This window comes from Pan paniscus, chromosome 19 (assembly GCF_029289425.2).
Source record: "Pan paniscus chromosome 19, NHGRI_mPanPan1-v2.0_pri, whole genome shotgun sequence".
Classification (NCBI taxonomy): domain Eukaryota; kingdom Metazoa; phylum Chordata; class Mammalia; order Primates; family Hominidae; genus Pan; species Pan paniscus.
In genome coordinates, this window is record NC_073268.2 from 56,320,597 (window position 1) to 56,343,778 (window position 23,182).

Consider the following 23,182-nt stretch of genomic DNA (forward strand, 5'->3'; position numbering starts at 1 on the left):
TGAATCTGAAGGGAACTAATGCGACTAGGAGCACGTCTCTTCTAAAGCTGTGGCTGCTGGCTGGACCAGGAACTGAATAGTCTTTACAGGGAGAACAGTCTAGCCTCCCCTCATTCCATAGTCAAGGAAACAGGGAAATCTGCCTAGAAAGAGTATGTGGGTAAAATTCTAGCATCTTCCACCAAATGATGTAAAATTTAAGGACAAGGAGGGTCTTCAGTTTGGATTGGTCTTCACATACATCTGACAGAATAATGAATGGAGAACTAGGATTCCTGAATTCTGCCTCTGCCATAGTTTAACCTTGTAGTGCTGGGCAGACCACTTCCCAGTGGTTGGACTTAATGGTTGATGGTTGGTGAGGTCATTTCCAACTTTACATATTGCATTGCTTCAGTCTGAGTGTTAAGCCTGTTTAGAAGAAGGTTATCAAATAAGTCCTTCCCTTCAAGTTGCTCCTTTCCTTCCTCAGTAGCTGGGACAGGCCTGCCACACCACTGATCAGGGGCCCAGGAGAAGCACTTTGCTAGGGGACAGGAAACACATCTATGTTTGTATGACTCTATGTCACTCAATACCTTTGAGCTTGCATTTTCTTTTCATTGGTAAAATGCAAATAAATATCAGTAAAATCGGGTGACTGTGAAGAACAAACACATTTCATATTATGTATGTATATCCTCCTTCTCCAAGAAAGATTTGAGAGTTGTATAAAACACATGACAGAAGTGAGAGTAAGGGGAAGAAGATGGTGAAGGTGGAGGCGCACTGATTGACAGCACTCATTCCTTAAAGTCTTGTCCAGTGCCACAGGGCTTGCAAATTTGGCCCTCAAGCTTCCTGTGGCCACAGAAAAGAGATGAATAAAGTCAATTACCCCATTTGCAGTATTCAGTGTATAAAAAAGAATTCAGCTGTTTAGGAGACGAGCATTCGTACTAGGACTTGAGAGAGATTTCTCAGAGAGAGGACATGGTGAGATGCAGTGAGCAACATGGCGAAAAAGGGCTAGAAGATAAGCCAGCAGTGAGTTTCATGGGCTCAGATAACAAGTGGGAAAGTGCTTTAGACTTTAAACCATGAGCCCTAATCAAATAAACAAACCCTTCCCCACATCCATCACCCGGAGAATCATACCTCACAGCTGCATACAGAGCAATGTGATTGCTGTGGCCACTTACTCCCCCTGCATCGAAAGTCACCACCTGTAGAGAAACACAGGGTTTTCACTGAATGCCTTCTCCACCACCTCAACTTCAATGGAGCTGTCTCCTTCCCTTGGGAAGGAGAGGAGAGAACAGAACCCTGAAACTTTTCAAATGCAGCATCTATCTGAAGTGACTTCTGAGCAGATCAGTGGTGTGTAGCTAGTGCTGTAGTTGACCACATAGAGACTGTTTTCCAGGGTTTGATGTTTTACTCTTGTTCCTAGCCAGTGGAGCAGAGTGGAATTCAGCCATGATAGTAACTTGGGTTCAGAATATCTTTGTTGCTTATTGGTTTAGCCATTTATTAGCACATTTAGAATTCCTGGCTAGCTTCTAAGTGAACTCTGTTTATGCAGATACAGCCTGAATTACTGGTTCTCTTTTTCTCATGCCATACTGAGGGCAAAAAAAGCTTTGAGGGACAATGTCCACCGTGTCCTGGGGTTGAGTTCATGGAAAAAGTGTATTTATTCATAGATTGCCTCTGTTTCCATTTTCACAGCTATATCAATATCTGTTTATTAACTACAAGCTCAGTCTGTATTCCAACATTTCATTTCTACACAAATGAATTAAAGAAAAAACAAATAGCTCCCTCTCCCTCTCCCCCTCCCCCTCCCTCTCCCCTCTTTCCAAGGTCTCCCTCTGATGCCGAGCCGAAGCTGGACTGTACTGCTGCCATCTCGGCTTACTGCAACCTCCCTGCCTGATTCTCCTGCCTCAGCCTGCCGAGTGCCTGCGATTGCGGGCGCGCGCCACCACGCCTGACTGGTTTTCGTATTTTTTCGGTGGAGACGGGGTTTCGCTGTGTTGGCCGGGCTGGTCTCCAGCTCCTAACAGCAAGTGACCTGCCAGCCTCGGCCTCCCAAGGTGCCGGGATTGCAGACGGAGTCTCGTTCACTCAGTGCTCAATGTTGCCCAGGCTGGAGTGCAGTGGCGTGATCTCGGCTAGCTACAACCTCCACCTCCCAGCCCCCTGCCTTGGCCTCCCAAAGTGCCGAGATTGCAGCCTCTGCCCGGCCGCCACCCCGTCTGGGAAGTGAGGAGCGTCTCTGCCTGGCCGCCCATCGTCTGGGATGTGAGGAGCCCCTCTGCCCGGCTGCCCAGTCTGGGAAGTGAGGAGCGCCTCTTCCCGGCCGCCATCCCGTCTAGGAAGTGAGGAGCATCTCTGCCCGGCCGCCCATCGTCTGAGATGTGGGGAGCGCCTCTGCCCCGCCGCCCCATCTGGGATGTGAGGAGCGCCTCTGCCCGGCCGCGACCCTGTCTGGGAGGTGAGGAGCGTCTCTGCCCGGCCTCCCCGTCTGAGACGTGAGGAGCCTCTCTGCCCGGCAGCCACCCCGTCTGAGAAGTGAGGAGCCCCTCCGCCCGGCAGCCGCCCCGTCTGGGAAGTGAGGAGCGTCTCCGCCCGGCAGCCGCCCCGTCCGGGAGGGAGGTGGGGGGGGGCAGCCCCCGCCCGGCCAGCCGCCCCGTCCGGGAGGTGGGGGGCGCCTCTGCCCGGCCGCCCCTTCTGGGAAGTGAGGAGCCCCTCTGCCCGGCCACCACCCCGTCTGGGAGGTGTACCCAACAGCTCATTGAGAACGGGCCATGATGACGATGGCGGTTTTGTGGAAATAGAAAAGGGGGAAAGGTGGGGAAAAGATAGAGAAATCAGATTGTTGCTGTGTCTGTGTAGAAGGAGGTAGACATGGGAGACTTCATTTTGTTCTGCACTAAGAAAAATTCTTCTGCCTTGGGATGCTGTTGATCTATGACCTTACCCCCAACCCTGTGCTCTCTGAAACATGTGCTGTGTCCACTCAGGGTTAAATGGATTAAGGGCGGTGCAAGATGTGCTTTGTTAAACAGATGCTTGAAGGCAGCATGCTCGTTAAGAGTCATCACTACTCCCTAATCTCAAGTACCCAGGGACACAAACACTGCGGAAGGCCGCAGGGTCCTCTGCCTAGGAAAACCAGAGACCTTTGTTCACTTGTTTATCTGCTGACCTTCCCTCCGCTATTGTCCTATGACCCTGCCAAATCTCCCTCTGCGAGAAACACCCAAGAATGATCAAAAAAAAAAAAAAAAAAAAAGAAAGAAAGAAAACCTCTGTGCTTTGGGCTTTACCACTTATTGGGTTTGTGGCTTTTTGCAAGTTATATAACATGTCTGTGGTGCAATTATCTCATATGTAATCATAATTGCACTTCACACAATTGTCATAGAGATTTTCTGAGATAAATGATAATAATAATTGCTTAAAAAAAGAAAAAACAAATAATAATTTGAATAATGATAATAATAAGGCTAACTCAAATAATAAAAGAAATATAAAAACGACAACAAGGACTGAAGAAAGGATAGAATGGTTGATTAGGGGTGATGAAAAGAGGCAAGCTGTCCCCAAGGAAAGGTGACCATCCTGCATGGATGAAGGAACCTGGAACTGGGATTGGAATGGGCTGGGAAGGGATTCGCTCTTGGTCTTTCTATTTTAAACTGTAAAGCATAATGACTGCATGTACAGCAAGCCCTCTGTTATAATAAGAGTGGCTAACATTTATTGAGCAAAGACATAGTATTAACCCTATCTTACACCTGAGGAAGTTCAGGAAGCAGAGGCCGAAGCTGGGATCGCCTTGCCACTGAGTGGTGGAGCTGTTCTTGGGGTTTAGATCTTTCTGACTCCACAGTCCATGCTCTTTACAAGCATCCTCTATGTGAGAAGGCGTGTTACGCTGCAGGAAGAAGCACTGTGTAAGAAGCACTGTGTAAAAGACCTTTGGGAGACTGAGGCAGGCAGATCACTTGAGGTCAGGAGTTCAAGACCAGCCTGGCCAACATGGCGAAACCCTGTCTCTACTAAAAATACAAAAATGAGCTGGGCATGGTGGTGGGCACCTGTAATCCCAGCTACTTGGGAGGTTGAGGCAGGAGAATCGCCTGAACCCAGGAGGCGGAGATTGCAGTGAGCCAATATCACGCCACTGGACTCCAGCCTGGGTGACAAGAGCGAAACTCTGTCTCAAAAAAAAAGAATCAGAAGACCTGCACTCTTATTCTGACAGCTACCAACCAAGTACATGAGTTTCAATCAGTTATTCTTTCTCCTGGGGTCTGGAGAGCTCATCTGTGAGGTAATATCGTATTTCAGGCAAGCAAACACTCTGGTTAGAAGGATCATCTTGAGAGTCATTACTGGATCCCTTATTTGAAAAGATAAGTACATAGTTAACTTCACTGTTCATGGCACTGAACACACACACACACACTTTTTAATAATTCAGAAGACATTTTAGGATCCTGTAACTTTAAAGTTACCACCATGAGCCTCAATTTAACATGTTGACAAAGTCAACAGAAGTGGTGGGTAATGGAAGAATTTTAACAACAGAATGCCATAATTCAATAAAGTCTTCTAATGATTAATGTTTATATTTCTTTTTTCTTTCTTTTTTTTTTTTTTTTTTTTTGAGACGGAGTCTCACTCTGTTGCCCAAGCTAGAGTGCAGTGGTGCGATCTTGGCTCACTGCAACCTCTGTCTCCTGGGTTCAAGAGATTCTCTCACCTCTGCCTCCTGAGTAGCTGGGACTACAGGCACGTGCCACCATGCCTGGCTAATTTTTGTATTTTCAGTAGAGACAGGGTTTCACCATGTTGGCTGGGCTGGTCTCAAACTCCTGACTAAAGTTATCCGCTTGCCTTGGCCTCCCAAAGTGTTGGGATTACAGGCGTGAGCCACCGTGCCCGGCCTAATGTTTATATTTCTTTCTTTCTTTTTTAAGATGGAGTCTTGCTCTGTTGCCCAGGCTGGAGCGCAGTGGCGCAATTTCTCGGCTCACTGCAACTTCCACCTCCCGGGTTCAAGCAATTCTCCTGCCTCCGCCTTCCGAGTAGCTGGGATTACAGGTGCATGCCACCACACCTGGCTAATTTTTTATATTTTTGGTAGAGATGGGGTTTCGTTATGTGGCCAGGCTGGTCTTCAACTCCTGACCTGGTGATCCACCCGCCTTGGCCTCCCAAGGTGCTGTGATTACAGGTGTGAGCCACCGTGCCCAGCCTAATGTTTATATTTCTATCCTGAACCAGATTACTGTTTTGTGCTCATCAATGGAATCCAAGTAAGAACTAATTCAAAAAAGATGCTTTTCATGCTTCTGTCACTTACTTTTCAAACTGCTTTTATGCTCGCTTTATCGCTTTGCTCTTTAGGTCCCTAGAAGAAGACTAATCTAGTTATCTATGAGATGGTTAAGTGTTCCTGCTCTGCCATGCAGGCTATAGTGCAGTGGCATGATCATAGCTCACTGTAGCCTTGACCTCCTGGGCTCCAGCAATCCTCCCACCTCATCCTCCTAAGTAGCTGGGACTACAGTACTTTTACAGCTATTAATACACTACTTATACACTATTATTACAGCTATTACCACAACCTCAAAAAATAAATGTTTGGCTGAGCACAGTGTCTTATGCCTGGAATCCCAGCATTTCAGGAGGCTGACGTAGGAGGATCGCTTGACCCCAGGAGTTTGAGACCAGCCTGGGCAATATGGCGAGACCTTGTCTTTACAGAAAGAAATTTTTTTTAATTAGCTGGGCCCGGTGGCACGTGCCTGTAGTCTCAGCTACTTGGGAGAGGAAGACAGGATTTCAAGGAGCCCAGGGGTTCAAGGTTACAGTGAGCCATGATCACACCATTCCAGCCTGGGCAACAGAGGGAGACCTTGTCTCGAAAAAAAAAAAAAAAAAAAGCCTGGATGCAGTGGCTTTTTTTTATTAGTGTATAAGTAGTATGGTGCATGCCACCATACCTGGCTAGTTTTTTAAATTTTTAGTAGAGACAAGGTCTCACTATGTTACTGAGGTTGGTCTTGGACTCCTGGGCTCAAGCAATCTGCCTGCTTTGGCCTCCCAAAATGCTGGGATTACAGGCATTTTGGGATTACAGTCTCAAATGCGCAATAGTGCCGCTGCACTGACACATCCTGCTCTATGGGAGCAGGGACTAAGTGCTTCTGGCTCACTGTTGTATTCCCAGTTCACCACCTATAGTGAATGTCCCATATTGGGTACTCAATAAATATTTATTGAATGAAAGTTGAGATAGAGGGTTTGAGGCCCAGGACCTAGCCTGCTTGACACCCAGAGAAGACACTACTATCCCCCTGGGCTGCTTTCCAAGGATGGCAGCTTTGTAATTTTCTTTTTTTTTTTTTTTTTGAGACGGAGTTTCACCCTGTCACCCAGACTGGAGTGCAGTGGCACAATCTCGGCTCACCGCAACCTCCTCCTCCCGGGTTCAAGCAGTTCCCTGCCTCAGCCTCCTGAGTAGCTGGGATTACAGGCATCTGCCACCACACCCGGCTAATTTTTGTATTTTTAGTAGAGATGGGGTTTCACCATCTTGGCCAGGCTGGGCTCAAACTCCTGACCTCGTGATGCACCTGCCTCAGCCTCCCAAAGTGCTGGGATTACAGGCATGAGCCACTGCGCCCGGCCTTGTGCTTTTCTTTTTAAAATTTATTTTATTTTATTTTACTTTTTAAAAATAGTGAGCCACTGCATCCAGGCTTTTTTTTTTTTTTTTTCGAGACAAGGTCTCCCTCTGTTGCCCAGGCTGGAATGGTGTGATCATGACTCACTGTAACCTTGAACCCCTGGGCTCCTTGAAATCCTGTCTTCCTCTCCCAAGTAGCTGAGACTATAGGCACGTGCCACCGGGCCCAGCTACTTAAAAAAATTTCTTTCTGTAAAGACAAGGTCTCTTCATATTGCCCAGGCTGGTCTCAAACTCCTGGGGTCAAGCGACCCTCCTACTTCAGCCTCCTAAAATGCTGAGATTCCAGGCATAAGACACTGTGCCCAGCGAAACTTTTTTTTTTTGAGGTTGTGGTAATAGCTGTAATAACAGCTAATGACATTACTGAGCACTTACTCTGTACCAGGCACTGGGGTTAAAATCATTCTTACCTTTGATGACAGAACTATATGCAATGCCCAGAGGATACATAAGGGGACACATTTTTAAATGTGGTTTCCTTCATGATAGTAAAGAAAGAGTCTTGCCAACTGTGCTAGGTGTAGTTATTGCATTCAAGTTGCCCTCTCCCACCCAGCGTGCACAGCACAGGCTGGAAACATGCAGCTGTGGAAACAAAGCAGAAACTTTGAAGGAGTTAGCACCTAGGCCAAGGTGCCCTGGACTTTACTGCACTGGCACACCCTATGGCCTAGCAAGAGGACCAAATCTAAGAAGTGGAGACAGTGGAAACAACCACAAAACACAAGGTCCAGTCACCAAACATCCTCTCAGAGTGCCATGGCCATGAGGAGACCAGCTTCTGGCCATCATGAGATTCAGGAATCATTGGGAACCTCATGAAGAGTCAGCACCAGTTTAGGTGAATTCGGGGTAATGTCAACATGGTCTCCTGATAACAGAAAGAAGGGTTGTGCCATGGGAATGGCCTCCTTTGTTAAAACCGAGCAGCTCCCTGACAGAACCCTCTCGCTTTCATTTCCCTCTCCCTTTCCTTTTAAAGCTCTTACTGCCAAGTTTCCGTGGGATCAAGTGCTCTGCAGAGAAAGGCTTTCCCAGGGCTGGGCAGTCGCAGCCGAGCCTTACCATTAGTAGCAGGTGTTTCCATCTCCCCTACTCTCCTGACTGTCTCTGAACTGTCACTCTAAGAATCTCACCCCTTCGGTGTTGATATAGTTTAAAAGCCAGCCGGGTGCGGTGGCTCACGCCTGTAATCGCAGCACTTTGGGAGGCAGAGGCAGGCAGATCACCTGAGGTCGGGAGTTCGAGACCAGCCTGATCAATATGGAGAAACCCCGTCTCTACTAAAAATACAAAATTAGCTGGGCCTGGTGGTGCATGCCTGTAATCCCAGCTACTTGGCAGGCTGAGGCAGGAGAATCACTTGAACCCAGGAGGCAGAGGTTGCAGTTGAGCTGAGATCGAGCCATTGCACTCCATCCTGGCCAACAAGAGGGAAACTCTATCTCAAAAAAAAAAAAAAAAAAAAAAAAAGATCGTATAACTCAAACACCTGGTTCTGATCCCACCCTTCCATGCAGAACAAGGTGGGTGGTGGGGTGGTGGTTGGGGGAGATCAAAGTCTACTTTTATCTCTAACTCTAGTTAATTACAGCACCTTGGGCAAGTCAGAAAACTTTACTACTGGAAGTTATTTCAACATGGAATGTCTTGGTTTCCTCATGTGTAAGATCAGGAAAAGTAATGCCAGCTCTACTTTCCTTGCTAGGTTGAAGTGAAGAAATAGTGTTTAAAAACTGTACAGCGAGGCTGGGCGCGGTGGCTCACATCTGTAATCCCGACACTTTGGGAGGCCAAGGTGGGTGGATCTTGAGGTCAGGAGTTCAAGATCAGCCTGGCCAGGTTGGTGAAACCCCGTGTCTACTAAAAATACAAAAAAACTAGCTGGGCACGGTGGCGCGTGCCTGTAGTCCCAGCTACTCGGGAGGCTGAGGCAGGAGATTTGCTTGAACCCGGGAGGCGGAGATTGAAGTCAGCCGAGATCGTGCCACTGTACTCCAGCCTGGTGACAGAGTGAGACTCTATCTCAAAAAACAACAACAAAATTAGCTGGGCTTGCTGGCGTGCACCTGTAGCACCAGCTACTCAGGAGGTTGAGGCAGGAGGATCATTTGAGCCCAGGAGTTTGATGTAATAGTGGGCTATGATAGCACCACTGCATTCCAGCCTAGGCGACAAGAACAAGAACCCCATCTTGCTACAAAAAAGAAAACTGTACAGCAGAAAACTCTAGAGTATCTCAACTCCCAGGGTGTTGCCATCAGGTGGAGCTGGCTAGCACTCTGGCTGGATGGATATCAGAAGGGTGCTGGAGGGCAGTCCCTTGGTTAGTGGATTTGGGGTCACATGAAATTCAGCTCCATCACTTTTGAAATTCTCCAGTCTTTGTTTTTTCTCTCATCCTGTACCTTGTAGTTTCCCCCTTTCTGTTGCAAGTAGGGTTAAGCTAAATTGTATTCAGCTCTCTGAACTTTGCAGATTTGTACATGACAATGGCACCTGTCATTCTTTACAAAACTCCATCCACTTTTATTTTTTCCTAAAGTGCAAAAGTATTTGTTCAAATAAAATCTTACCCAGACCCCAATAAATAGGTAACTGTGGGGCTGCTCTGGTTTCTAAGACACTGGTTCTCACCTAGGATAGTTTTGCCCCAGGGTCATTTGGTAACTTCTGGAGGGTTTTTTTGTTTGTTTTTTTGAGACAGGCTCTCATTCTGTCACCTAGGCTGCAGTGCAGTGCAGTGACGTGACGTGATCATGCTCACTGCAGCCTCAACCTCCCAGGCTCAAGTGATTCTCCCACCTCAGCCTCAGCCTCCTGAGTAGCTGGGATTATTACTGCATGCTACCACACCTAGCTAATTTTTAAATTTTTTTGTAGAGGCAGGGTCTCACTGTGTTGCCCAGGCTGGTCTCAAGCAATCCACCCCCAGCTTGAGCCTCCCAAAGTGTTGGAATTACAGGTGTGAGCCACTGCATGCGGCCTAGAGACGTTTTGATTGTGACAACTGAGGAGGGGGATTGCTACTGACATCTAGTGGGTAGTGGCCAGGGATGCAGCTAAACATCCTTCAATGCACAAGGCCAACCCCCACAACAAATTATCCAGTCTCAAATGCGCAATAGTGCCGTACTGACACATCCTGCTCTATGGGAGCAGGGACTAAGTGCTTCTGGCTCACTGTTGTATTCCCAGTTCACCACCTAAAGCAAATGTCCCATATTGGGTACTTAATAAATACTTATTGAATTAAAGTTGAGGTAGAGGGGTTGAGGCCCAGGACCTAGCCTGCTTAACACCCAGAGAAGACACTACTACCCCCCTAGGCTGCTTTCCAAGGATGGTAGCTTTGTACTTTTCTTTTTAACATTTATTTTATTTTATTTTTTAAAAAATAGAGATGGAGTCTCGATATATTGCCCAGGCTGGTCATAAACTCCTGGCCTCAAGTGATCCTCCCACCTCAGCCTCCCAAAGTGCTAGGATTATAGGCATGAGCCATTGCACCCACCCAGCTTTGTACTTTTCAAAACTCTGTCCTGTCTGCCATTCCTTATGGTCTTTATGATGTTCCTGCAGTACTACAGAGCTGGGACCAGACAGAACCCAGTTTCCTGCATTGATGGCTGCAGAGCCAGCTTTGCTTTGGATGATGGTGGAGAGCTTATGCTCTCATCCTGGTGCAGCCCAGGTGAGAAACTCTCTCCCCATGGCTTAGACTGTGCTCCACACCTCTGTCTGTGCTTCTGTGTTGCTGCTTCATCATCTCTTGTGTGCAGTTGAAACTTCTGGGCTGAATGGAAACCCATGCTCAGCTCGAATGATGGCCAGTTATAGCTACACTAGCCACGGTGTTAGCATGATCCTATACTTCTACTATGGCACTAAGTGCAGGCCAGAGAAATTATTCCCAACTGTACTGTCAACTTGAGTTTCCTTATTAATAGCAAGTGTGTCACAAGAAATTTGTTAGTAGGCTGGGCGCAGTGGCTTACACCTGTAATCCCAGCACTTTGGGAGGCCGAGGAGGGCGGATCATGAGGTCAGGAGATCGAGACCATCCTGGCTAACACGGTGAAACCCCGTCTCTACTAAAAATACAAAAAATTAGCCAAGCATGGTGGCGGGCACCTGTAGTCCCAGCTACTCAGGAGGCTGAGGCGGGAGAATGGCGTGAACCCGGGAGGCAGAGTTTGCAGTGAGCTGAGATCACGCCACTGCACTCCAGCCTGGGCGACAGAGCAAGACTCTGTCTCAAAAAAAGAAAAAAAAAATACAAAAATGAGCCGGGCGTGGTGGCATGCACCTGTAGTCCCAGCTACTCAGGAGGCTGAGTCAGGAGAATAGCTTGAACCCGGGAGGCGGAGGTTGCAGTGAGCCGAGATCATGCCACTGCACTCCAGCCTAGGCAACAGAGCGAGACTTCATTTCAGGAAAAAAAAAAGGAGAAATTTATTAGTAAGGAGCTGTTTTATACGATTTCCTTGTTTATAGCAATTAAATCAATTGAAGATTCTCTTGACAATAAAAGTCAACTCACTTGAGTAAGTGTGAGCAGCTCAGCACCACAGGAAAGACTTCCAGGCAGGGAGGTGGCAGTTAACAGCTGCAGCAGTTTGGTAAGGAGCACTGTCCAGGGGCCTGCTCTAGTTCTTGGAGATATAAAGATACCAGGCACAGCCTTGGCCTTCACAGGCCTTAGTCTAGTTTGCAAGACATGGTCTGCACTTTTAAGAATAAACAGCAACATATGTTGCAGTACACACAGCAAATACTGCCGGAGCCTCAAAAAGGGCTCATCAAAGTTAGCTCTTGAGAAGAAGGTCTGGAGGGGTGCCTGGACCACAGATCACTTTTCTGGGACCCAAACATGGGAGACTCTTCTGAAAGCAAGAATGGCACACAGAGCTGCCTGTGCCCCAAAGCTCCTCCCTCAGATACTCAGGGTCAAGGTCAGCTGCAACATGGTCTGAAAAAGAAATCTGGCCCCTCGGCAAAGACCAACGTTGTTCACCAGTGTTCAGGACTTCAGTAAGGGTCAGATTATAGAGGATTTTGGATTCCAAGTTTAAAAAGATGAGAGTAGGCTGGGTGCGGTGGCTCACACCTGTAATCCCAGCATTTTGGAAGTCCGGGGAAGGCGGATCACGAGGTCAGGAGACCAAGACCATCCTGGCCAACATGGTGAAACCCCATCTCTACCAGAAATACAAAAATTATCTGGGCGTGGTGGCGCGCACCTGTAGTCCCAGCTACTCAGAAGGCTGAGGCAGGAGAATCACTTGAACCAGGGAGCTGGATGCTGCAGTGAGCTGAGATCGCGCCACTGCATTCCAGCCTGGTGACAGAGCGAGACTCCGTCTCACAGAAAAAAAAGAAAAAGAAAAAAAGATAAGAGTACCCTACAGCAGGAGTAATTTGGAAGACCAGTAGTTCTCGTGCACTGAAGTAGGGGAGGACAGAGAGTATTTAGGGACTGGGAAGGCACTAGCATGGAAAATGAGGTGCCAGGGAGTACTTCAGGCTGGCCCTGACAACCTCCAACCTCAGCTCTGTCTACATATCGAGGCTGTGGAGGCTCTGAGAACTTCAAACTGTGTGGGCTGAAGAGGAGGAGTAAGAGAACCAAGGCAAGCCCCAGTCAGCACAGCTAGGCATTATTCCTAAGCCCATGGATCTAACATTACCGCTTTCATGCTCAGATCCTCTGGGAAGGGTAGGCAGGGAGTGTGGGGCCTGCAAGCTGCTGGTGACCATTTTTCCAGCCAGGAAAAGGAATAAAACCAACATGCAGAGAAAGATGGAGATGAGTCGTGGTAGGGTCAGGGTACCTGAGGCCCATCTGCAGCTCAGCTTTTAGGTGACTCAGGGTGAGCAAATTAGGTGCCTGTTTTGGCCTGTGTGTACTAAATTTCAGTTGTATTTCTGTCATTAGAGAACAGAAACAGTCCAATGAATATATCAATGAAAATCTGCTCTCAGGGCCTGATGCAGTAGCTCACATCTGTAATCCCAGTGCTTTGGGAGGCCAATGAGGGAGGACAGCTTGAGCCCAGGAGATGGAGACCAGCCTGGCCAACACAGCAAGATCCTGTCTCTAAAAAAAAAAATTAGGCCGGGCGTGGTGGCTCACACCTGTAATCCCAGCACTTTGGGAGGCCGAGGTGGGTGGATCATGAGGTCAGGAGATGGGCTCATGATGGAGACTCCTGGCTAACATAGGGGAACCCCGTCTCTATTAAAAATACAAAAAATTAGCTGGGTGTGGTGGTGGGCGCCTGTAGTCCCAGCTACTTGGGAGGCTGAGGCAGGAGAATGGCGTGAACCCGGGAGGCGGAGCTTGCAGTGAGCGGCGATCACACCACTGCACTCCAGCCTGGGCAACAGAGCGAGACTCTGTCTCAAAAAAAAAAAAAAAAAAATTAAAAATTGGCTGGGTGTGGTAGCTCATGCCTGTAATCCCAGTACTTGGGAGGCCAAGGCAGGCAGATCACGAGGTCAGGAGTTTGAGACCAGCCTGATCAACATGGTGAAACTCCACCTCTACTAAAAATACAAAAATTAGCCTGGCGTGGTGGCACGTGTCTGTAGTCCCAGCTACTCAGGAGGCTGAGGCAGGAGAATCACTTGAACCCGGGAGGTGGAGGTTGCAGTGAGCCGAGATCCTGCCACTGCACTCCAGCCTGGGCGATGGAGGGAAACTCTGTCTCAGAAAAAAAAAAAGAAAAAAAAAATTAGCCAGACATGATGGCATGTGCCTATAGTTCTAGCTACTTGGGAGGCTGAGGCAGCCACTGCACTCCAGCTTGGGCAGCAGAGGGAGAACCTGTGTCTTAAAAAAAAAAAAATTAAAAAAAAAGCCTAATATGTTTCTCTGCCAGCAGGATTCATGTTTTCATGAGAACTTAATCAAAACTTAAGCCAAATGGTGAGGCTTTAAATGTGGAATTTTAGGTATTACCTCATGAAGGATTATTATATATTTTTTGAGTGGTAGACAGTAAGCCTCCTTGGCAGCTTTAAAATTGACTATGGGCTAAGCAGTCCTGCTGATCCTAGAAGAGCTGAGACTGGTGTTGCTAGGCTTGTCCACCATTGCAGTAAATACAAATCTCTGCTATTGCTCTAATTGCATCCAAAATTTTCTTCCTTAGTGGGTATGAATGCATTCTCATGTTTTTTGGAATGAAGAAATCAATGCTTAAAAATCCTGGCTTCACCACCACTTGTTTACCTTGGACAAGCTGCTTGGCCTCTGCAAAACCTCAGTTTCTTCAATGTAAACTGATAATTTTACTTTTTTTTTTTTTTTCCTGAGACAGAGTCTCGCTCTGCCACCCAGGCTGGAGTGCAGTAACACAATCTTTGCGCATTGCAACCTCTGCCTCCCAAGTTCAAGCGATTCTCGAGCCTCAGCCTCCCAAGTAGCTGGGATACAGGCACATGCCACCACGCCCGGCTAATTTTTGTATTTTTAATAGAGATGGGGTTTCACCATGCTGGCCAGGCTGGTCTGGAACTCCTGACTTCAGGTGATCCGTCCAACTCGGCCTCCCGATGTGCTGGGATTACAGGCATGAGCCACCACACCCAGTCACAAATTTTACTTTTAAAGTTAAAATGATACTCTGTGAAAATGCTTGGTAAAAGGTGAGTTCAAGTTCTGTATAAATGAGACTCACTGGGCAGGCTCTGGGGGACCTGAATTTTTAGATGGCAGGACAAAGGCGGGGGCTTGAGGGTGTTAAGGAGGACACAGTTTAGAAAAAACTTCTGCCTCTATCTGAGCAGTGATAATTTAGTTATTCAGTCTCACACAAGATCGTAAAGATATCAAAAGGTGTGTTTGTTCTTCAGTAGGTTTAATGGTGAGCATTGGAAGTTCTGGCCTCCTTAGAGAGTGGCCCTGGAGAAGGACTGGAAGTGGGAGGGTGGCCACAGAAAAAATTACAGAAACCACCTGGTGTGAATGGGACCAAGACCTCAGGTTTTCCATTCAGGGAGCTGCCCCCTTACCAGATTGATGCCATTCACTTCTATGTGCTGAAGGAGGACTCTGGCCACGTGCTCTGTGTCCCACTGCATGCCTGGGTCATCTGGGAAATCCCTACAAGAGAGAAGCACAACTTGAACACCTTTTCTAATCAGGCACAACCTTCTCCCTAAGCTCCAGTAGGTGCATGCCCAGTTTTATGATAGTTACATTGGGGGTAAGGGGTCCCTGCCCTTAAGCTTCAGCAGATTTCAGTTAAGGTGAGATTTACAAACATGAAACAACTAGAAATTAATGCACAATTCCACACAACACACTTTTGGAGCTTTATGCTTATTGCTGAGGGTAAGAAACAACATCAATGAGACAAGGCTCTGTCCACAAGTTGGGGTGACAAATGTGTTAAAAATGAACTTGAGCACAAGGCATGATGATATGCACTTTATGAGAATATTAGTAATAGTACTTTAATAAAAAGTACAAAGGTATGTTACTTCATTAACCTCATGAACATCTTTTGACAGACAGTTTCTTTTTTTTTTTTTTTTTTTCTTTTTGAGATGGAGTCTCCCTCTGTCACCCAGGCTGGAGTGCAATGGTGAGATCTCGGCTCACTACAACCTTTGCCTCCAGGGTTCCTGCCTCAGCCTCCTGAGTAGCTGGGATTACAGGCACCCACCACCACGCCCAGCTAATTTTTGTATTTTTAGTAGAGATGGGGTTTCGCCATGTTGGCCAGCCTGGTCTTGAACTCCTGACCTCAGGTGATTGGCCCAACCTTGGCCTCCCAAAGTGCTGGAATTACTGCTCTGTCGCCTAGGCTGGAGTACAGTGGCACAATCTCGGCTCACCGCAACCTCCACCTCCCGGGTTCAAGCAATTCTCCCACCTCAGTCTCCTGAGTAGCTGGGATTACAGGTACGTGCCACCACACCCAGCTAATTTTTGTATTTATTTATTTATGTATTTTTCCCGAGTCAGAGTCTCGCTCTGTCACCCAGGCTGGAATGTAATGGCATGATCTCAGCTCACTGTAACCTCCATCTCCTGGGTTCGAATGGTTCTCCTGCTCAGCCTCCCAAGTAGCTGGGATTACAGGCACCCGCCACCACACCCAGCTAATTTTTGTATTTTTAGTAGAGACAGGGTGTCACCAAGTTGGCCAGGCTGGTCTTGAACTCCTGACCTCAGGTGATCTGCCCGCCTCAGCCTCCCAAAGTGCTGGGATTACAGGCGTGAGCCACTGCACCTGGCCTTTGACAGAGCCTTTACCGATGAAGTTAAGTAGCTTGTTTGCAAGGCTGTTATAGTTAGATTTTGAATGCAGGTTTTTGCCTGCAAAGCCAAAATGCTTTAGCACTAGGGAGCTGGCTACATCCCCCCTCCATCAGGACTGGGACTTGCTGCATGTCAGGTACAAAGGTCTTTACCAGAATAAACTGCAACTTATCTGTGTCTCCACCTGGCCACATCACAGGCCTATCTCCTTCTCCAACCTGCTGAAATCCTTCCTGTCTCTTTTCTGTGCTTTGATCTATGGTGTCACCTGATATGAGACTAAGGTCTCATCTTGGCCCCCTTTTTTGAAAATATTATTCATAATCTTATAAACTGATACTTATCTCTCTTTGGGTCAGGTCCTACAGCAACACCCATAATGCTACTGAGAGGACATGGGCTCTGCTCCCTACCAGGCAGGCTGTTATCACCTCCCTATGGACAAAGGTCATTAACTGGCCCCCTTTCGGACTTTGGGCAAAGGAGAGTCACTGGAGGTTTTTCAGCACAAAAACAACATGAGCCTCAGCAATAAATAATGTAATTGTTTCCTTTGCTTCAGCTGGTTCATCTGCCAACCCCTTATGGCAGTGGTCCCCAACCTTTCTGGCACCAGGGACCAGTTTCATGGAAGATAGTTTTTCCATGGACAGGGGTGGGGGGCATTAGATCCTCATAGGGGCGTGCAACCTAGATCCCTCGCACGCGGAGTTCAAAATAAGGTTTGCAGTCCTATGAGAATCTAATTCCACTGCTGATCTGACAGGAGGCAGAGCTCAGGCAGTAATGCTTGCTTGCCCGTCACTCACCTCCTGCTGTGCTGCCTGGTTCCTAACAGGCCACGGACCTGTACTGGTCTGCAGCCTGGGGGTTGGGGACCTCTGCTTTAGGGTGTTTTCTACAGAGGGCAGCTTTGTACTTTTCAAAGCCCTATCCCGTCGGCCACTCCACGTGGTTCTCATAGTGCTCCTGCAGTGAGCAGGACAGACAGCTCAGCAGGTGAGGGACAGGGTCAGGAGAAAGGGATAAAGCGGGATCAGGACAAAGTTCAGTTTTGTTTCCTGGAAATGGAGCTGAATATAGAGTGTAAAACATAAGCCCCTGAGCTCACGCAGCTGAAGGAGAAATGGACAATGGGAACAGAGAAAATGTCTTGGAATGACAATAGCTACATACATACTCCTGGCTGAGAGGTTCACATAAATGTATTAAGGCATCATTTTGGAGAGGGAATACACCAGTAATATTGTATGGAACTTTAGCGCACGAGAGAAAGGATAGGAGGATAGTAGGCTAAGCCTACTAATTCTCTGTTGTTCTGAGGTGCTAACGTGCTGAAAGATAAACCTCAAAGAGGGGGAAGTTCATGGCTGCCTTCCATTTATCTTCAGAGAACTGGGATCTGCTCTTTTGAGGGGCGATGCAGGAACAAGTGTTGCTCCATGCCTTTCTTTCGGTGGCTCCACCCAGTCATTGTGGGTGAGGCCAATCATTTAGGGAGGGACTTTGGACTGTAAATATCTGCTCTGTGATGTGACACATCTGATAAAGCATCATTACTTTTATGATCAAGTCCAAACTCCTCTTGGTCACACGTTCAAGTTTTCCCCAATCTATCTCCTATCTTGATTCACTTCCTTTCTCATTATTTGAAAGAGTCAATGAGATAACACAGGTCAGAAAGCATTTAAGAACTGTAAAAAGGGCCGGAACGGTGGCTCACGCCTGTAATCCCAGTACTTTGGGAGGCCGAGGCGGGCGGATCACGAGGTCAGGAGATCGAGACCATCCTGGCTAACATGGTGAAACCCCGTCTCTACTAAAAATACAAAAAAAAAAATTAGCCGGGCGTGGTGGCGGGCGCCTGTAGTCCCAGCTACTTGGGAGGCTGAGGCAGGAGAGTGGTGTGAACCTGGGAGGTGGAGCTTGCAGTCAGCAGAGACCGTGCCACTGCACTCCAGCCTGGGCAACAGAGCGAGACTTCAAGAACTGTAAAGAAATGTGTAAACATCAAAAGTGTGGCTGTTATTGCTGCATTAGCCTAATTTAAACCCTCCTTTAAAAAAAAAAGAAAGAACTCCCCAGTCTTTCTTTCTTTCTTTTTTTTTTTTTTTTGAGATGGAGTCTCACTCAGTTGCCCAGGCTGGAATGCAGTGGAGCAATCTCAGCTCACTGCAACCTCCACCTCCCAGGTTCAAGGGATTCTCCTGCCTCAGCCTCCCCAGTAGCTGGGACTACAGACACCTGCCACCATGCTCAGCTAATTTTTGTATTTTTAGTAGAGACGGGGTTTCACCATATTGGCCAGGCTGGTCTCAAACTCCTGACCTTGTGATCCGCCCACCTCAGTCTCCCAAAGTGCTGGGATTACAGGTGTGAGCCACTGTACCTGGCCCCCAGTCCTTCTTTCTTGCAGTCCCTTGCAGAGCTCTTTGATGGCCACTTCTACGAGCGGTTTATGATTTCAAAGTGGGGTAGGCACCACAGGAGATGTGTAAGATGACTCATTGAGGTAAAGCAATGAATCACCAGGACTTCTATTTACCTGTTTTTCTGTTTAAATTTATATTTTGTAGCTATTTTATAAGGCATCATATACCAACAGGGTTTAACATGTACACAGTTTGAATAAATAAGTACATAAATATGGAGGTGCAAGCTCAAATGTTGTTTCTTGCCATTAGGGGAGTGTGATAAAAATGTTTGGAGATCAGTAGTCTAATCTACTCACTCTTCATTTTTCATTTTTTCTCCTGAATATTTTATTTTATTTATTTATTTTTGAGATGGTGTTTCGGTCTTGTTGCCTAGGCTGGAATGCAATGGCACCATCCTGGCTCACTGCAACCTCTGCCTCCCCGGTTCAAGTGATTCTCTTGCCTCAGCTTCCCGAGTAGCTGGGATTACAGGCATGTGCCACCACGCCCAGCTAATTTTGTATGTTTAGTAGAGACAGGGTTTCACCATATTGGCCAGGCTGGTCTCAAACTCCTGACCTCATGATCCACCCACCTTGGCCTCCCAAAGTGCTGGGAGTACAGGCATGAGCCACCACACCCGGCTGATATTTTATTTTTTTGAGACAGAGTCTTGCTCTGTCACCCAGGCTGGAATGCGGTGGTACAATCACAGCTCACTGGAGCCTTGACTTCCAGGCTCAAGTGATCCTCCCACCTCAGCCTCCCAAGTAGCTGAGATTACAGGTGTGAGCCACCAAGCCCAGCTAATAACTCAGTGATTTTTAGTACATGTATGGAATCTCTACATTTTATTTTACTAGTATTTTACATACATATATATATACTTTTTTTTTTTTTTTTTGAGACGGAGTCTTGCTCTGTCACCTAGGTTGGAGTGCAGTGGCACGATCTCAGCTCACTGCAACCTCCGCCACCTGGGTTCAAGCGATTCTCCTGCCTCAGCCTGTCAGTAATCGGGATTACAGGCGTGCGCCACCATGCCTGGCTAGTTTTTGTATTTTCAGTACAGACAGGGTTTCACCATGTTGGCCAGGCTGGTCTAGAACTCCTGACCTCAGATGATCCGCCCGCCTCAGCCTCCCAAAGTGCTGGGATTACAGGCTACATATATTTAATTCTTGACTCTCCAACCTATCATAAGTCCCCTGATGGACGGATGTTATGTGAGCCATTAATCAGTCAAGGTCTAACCAAGAAAATGGAGACCACCAGGTATTTCAGAAGGAATTTAATATAGAGACCTGTTTACCCACTGTGTGGGAAGAGCTGAGAGGCCAAACAGGGAACAGTGAAACAACGCAGAGACTGGCCACAGCAGAAGGGCACCACCGCCTCTAAGATAGGGGACAGCAGAGCCATGGAAGGGGAGCAGTGGTGGGAACTAGATGTCAGGAGAACTAGCTAGATGTCAGGGAAAACACCAACCTGCTGATGGACATGCCACTTAGGGTGGAGGATGGGGGAAATACCTGGTTCTTCCCTCTGCTACCTCCTAGTCATCCATCATTGCCATCTACTGGTCAAACCCCTCCAGAAGCCAATGGACATGGGAGCCTGGAAACTGTAGTTTCCATTGGAATAGAGCAAAGGCATAAGATAGAGGCGATGTCTTACTCACAGCAGGTGTTCAATGGATATTTACTTTCAATTGCTGCTCAGTCTTGGCCCTAAACCTTCAAAGGACAGCAGCAGTCTGGCCACCTGCCTCTCACTGTCTAAGAGTTTTCCAGCTTTATGGAAAAGCAATAACCTGCCAGGTGCTTGGTTATAGAGGGCAGCGGGGAGAACCGTACTGGGGGACATGAGGGCACCACAGGGCAAGCAGGATTCAAGGCTCAGGGAAGGGAGACATGGCAAGGGTTAATAGCCAGTTTCACCCCAGAAGCTCAGGGACAGAGTACCGTCCATGATTACAGTGGTCCAGTGTCACGAGCAGGCAATGTGATGTGGCAGAGAGAACATGGGGTAGGATGACACAGAACCTGAGTTCTAGCTCCCCTGCTTTCCATGTGACCTGGCAGGAGCTGCATCATCAGTAAAGATAAAATAATTCTGGGATGCACCTGATGACTGCCTGAGAGTCCTTCCAACTCTTAAGTCTAGGACTGTGTCATAAGCAAATGATTGATCTCACCCACTATCAGGGGGTGGAGCCACTAAAAGAAAGGCATGGAGCAACACCTGTTCCTGTGAGCCTTTCTCCAAGTGAGCTTCCCTCACAGAGCAAAGACACTGCTATCAGGTATGACACAGATAACCTCCCAAAAGCCAATGAGAGACCAGATCTCTCATTGGACAAGGCCAAATTCTTTACTACACACCTTCCTTGTATTTAGAAGCCTTCACTGAACTCCTCTACCAACTATAGCTTAGACTACCCCACTTCGTACCTGATTTGAATAGTATTCTATTATTTTCTGTTGTTTTGTGTGTCTCTTTAGCTAAACTTAAAATATAAGACTAGGCCTGTGCCTTATTCTTCTATTTCTTAGGTGGTACATGGTACAACTCAAGTCAATGAACAATTTTTTAAAATAAATAAACAATAAGTAATTGTGCTTCTACCCTATGCAAGGAAGTGTGTTGGGGGTTTAACAAGCACTAGTTGCTTGACAGAAGTACTCTGTATTTGGATGAACCAAAGGGAATTATACCAGCCACTGGGGGCTGATGCATGTAAGCAAGATGTTTGAAAGATTGCAATTTTTTTTTCTTTTTTGAGACGGAGTCTCCTTCTGTCACCCTGGCTGGAGTGCAGTGGTGCGATCTCGGCTCACTGCAACCTCCGCCTCCTGGCTTCACGCCATTCTCCTGCCTCAGCCACCTGAGTAGCTGGGACTACAGGCGCCCGCCACCACACCCGGCTAAGTTTGTTTTTGGATTTTTAGTAGAGACGGGGTTTCACCGTGTTAGCCAGGATGGTCTGGATCTCCTGACCTCGTGATCCACCCACCTTGGCCTTCCAAAGTGCTGGGATTACAGGCGTGAGCCACTGCACCCGGCCGAAAGATTGCAATTTTATAAAACAGATTATGGGTTAAAAAGTGTATACATTGGGCAAAAGGGCAAAATATCCTAATGGGGCCCCTTCCCCTCAATATAGGAAAATATAAAATTTGATGCTGGGAAATTTCAAACAGATAAATGTAGAAAAAACTCCTTTTAGACTAACTATCTGAGTTGTTCTTTGCCTAAAGTTCAACCCTAATCAGCTCAAGGCCTGGGTCCAAGCATAGTTTCTGTCTTCTCTAATAGAGTAACAATTCTACCCTAGATAAACATGTAAGTCAGTTTTTGGATGCTTCCTTAACAGACAGTTGGTGAACGATAGTTGCCCCAGTTTTCTTTGTCTAGTCCCTCTTCCTGATAACTAGAACAGGAGAAGCCCTCTTGGTCTGTGAAGTAATCTTAGGTATGAAGCCAGATAGAGTAGAGTAATGAAAAAGGAGGAAACCAAGCTGCAAGGACTCTGGGGAGTGAGCCATCACACGGTCCCAGATAGCACCCCTCCTCCTACCACAGTTATTGTGGGTCATCTGCTATTTGCAGCAAAGCCAAATTCTCATTTATAGATGCCATAATTTTTTAAAGCCTCCCTATCATCAATTATTTAGGTTGTTTCCAATTTTTTAGTATTGTAAAAAGGTTGTAATGAGCATCCTTATCCATAACTCTGTATGCTTCTCTCAATACTTCTTTGTGATAAAATCATAAATGTAACTTCTGAGTCAATGGTGAAATGAAAAGCACATGCGTGGATCTCTCTTGTAAGAACTCTGCTATGAAGAGTAGATGGAAAGTGTGTTAACTTGCAAGGCATACAGCATCAAAGGAGTTTTTTTTTAAAGAGAAAGATTTGTACATTTTATAGGCTGAAACGAAAAACTAATAAGTACAATTTATATTAAGAGCTCCATTCCAGCCGGGCACATTGGTGCTGGCACTTTAGGAGGCTGAGGTGGGTGGATCACCTGACATCAGGAAATCGAGACCGGCCTGGCCAACACGGTGAAGCACATCTCTACTAAAAATCAAAAAATTAGCTGGGTGTGGTGGTGCGTGCCTGTAATCCCAGCTACTCAGGAGGCTGAGGCAGGAAGATCGCTTGAACCTGGGAGATGGAGGTTGCAGTGAGCCGAGATCATGTCACTGTACTCCAGCCTGGGTGACAGAGCAAGGCTCCATCTCAAAAAAAAAAAAAAAAAAAGAGCTCCATTACTTTGAAAAATCTAAGGTGTTTTAATATTATCTACTTTTTAATCCTTTTTTAATTTTATAGCCATGGGGTCTTGCTATGTTGCCCAGGTTAGTCTTAAACTCCTGGTATCAAGTGATCCTCCTGCCTCAACCCTATTTTCTTTTTTCTTTTTTTTTGAGATTGAGTCTCACTCTCTTGCCCAGGCTGGAGTACAGTGGCACAATCTCAGCTCACTGCAACCTCCGCCTCCCAGATTCAAGTGATTCTTCTGCTTCAGCCTCCCGAGTAGCTGGGATTACAGGCACCCGCCATCATGCCCGGCTAATTTTTGTACTTTCGTAGAGAAGGGGTTTCACCATGTTGGCCAGGCTGGTCTCGAACTCCTGACCTCAGGTGACCCGCCCTCCTCTGCCTCCCAAAGTGCTGGGATTACAGGTGTCAGCCACTGCGCCCAGCCAAGTCCTATTTTCTTATCCTTG

The 23,182-nt window shown here is 47.1% G+C and overlaps 1 protein-coding gene across 8 annotated transcripts in view; it reads right to left on the bottom strand.

Moving 5' to 3' along the window:
• PIGL (phosphatidylinositol glycan anchor biosynthesis class L) overlaps positions 1-23,182 on the bottom strand; it is a 134,179-nt gene that overhangs the window by 36,915 nt on the left and 74,082 nt on the right. For all 8 annotated transcript variants that reach the window (XR_010110675.1, XR_010110674.1, XR_010110673.1 and 5 more), the window contains 2 exons: positions 14,771-14,861; positions 1,138-1,205 (listed from right to left, as the gene is read on the bottom strand). Coding sequence is in view for 2 of the 8 variants with exons in the window: in XM_055101255.2 (XP_054957230.1) it covers positions 1,138-1,205; positions 14,771-14,861 (159 nt within the window). In the remaining 6 variants the exon portion in view is untranslated. The remainder of the gene's footprint in view (positions 1-1,137; positions 1,206-14,770; positions 14,862-23,182) is intronic.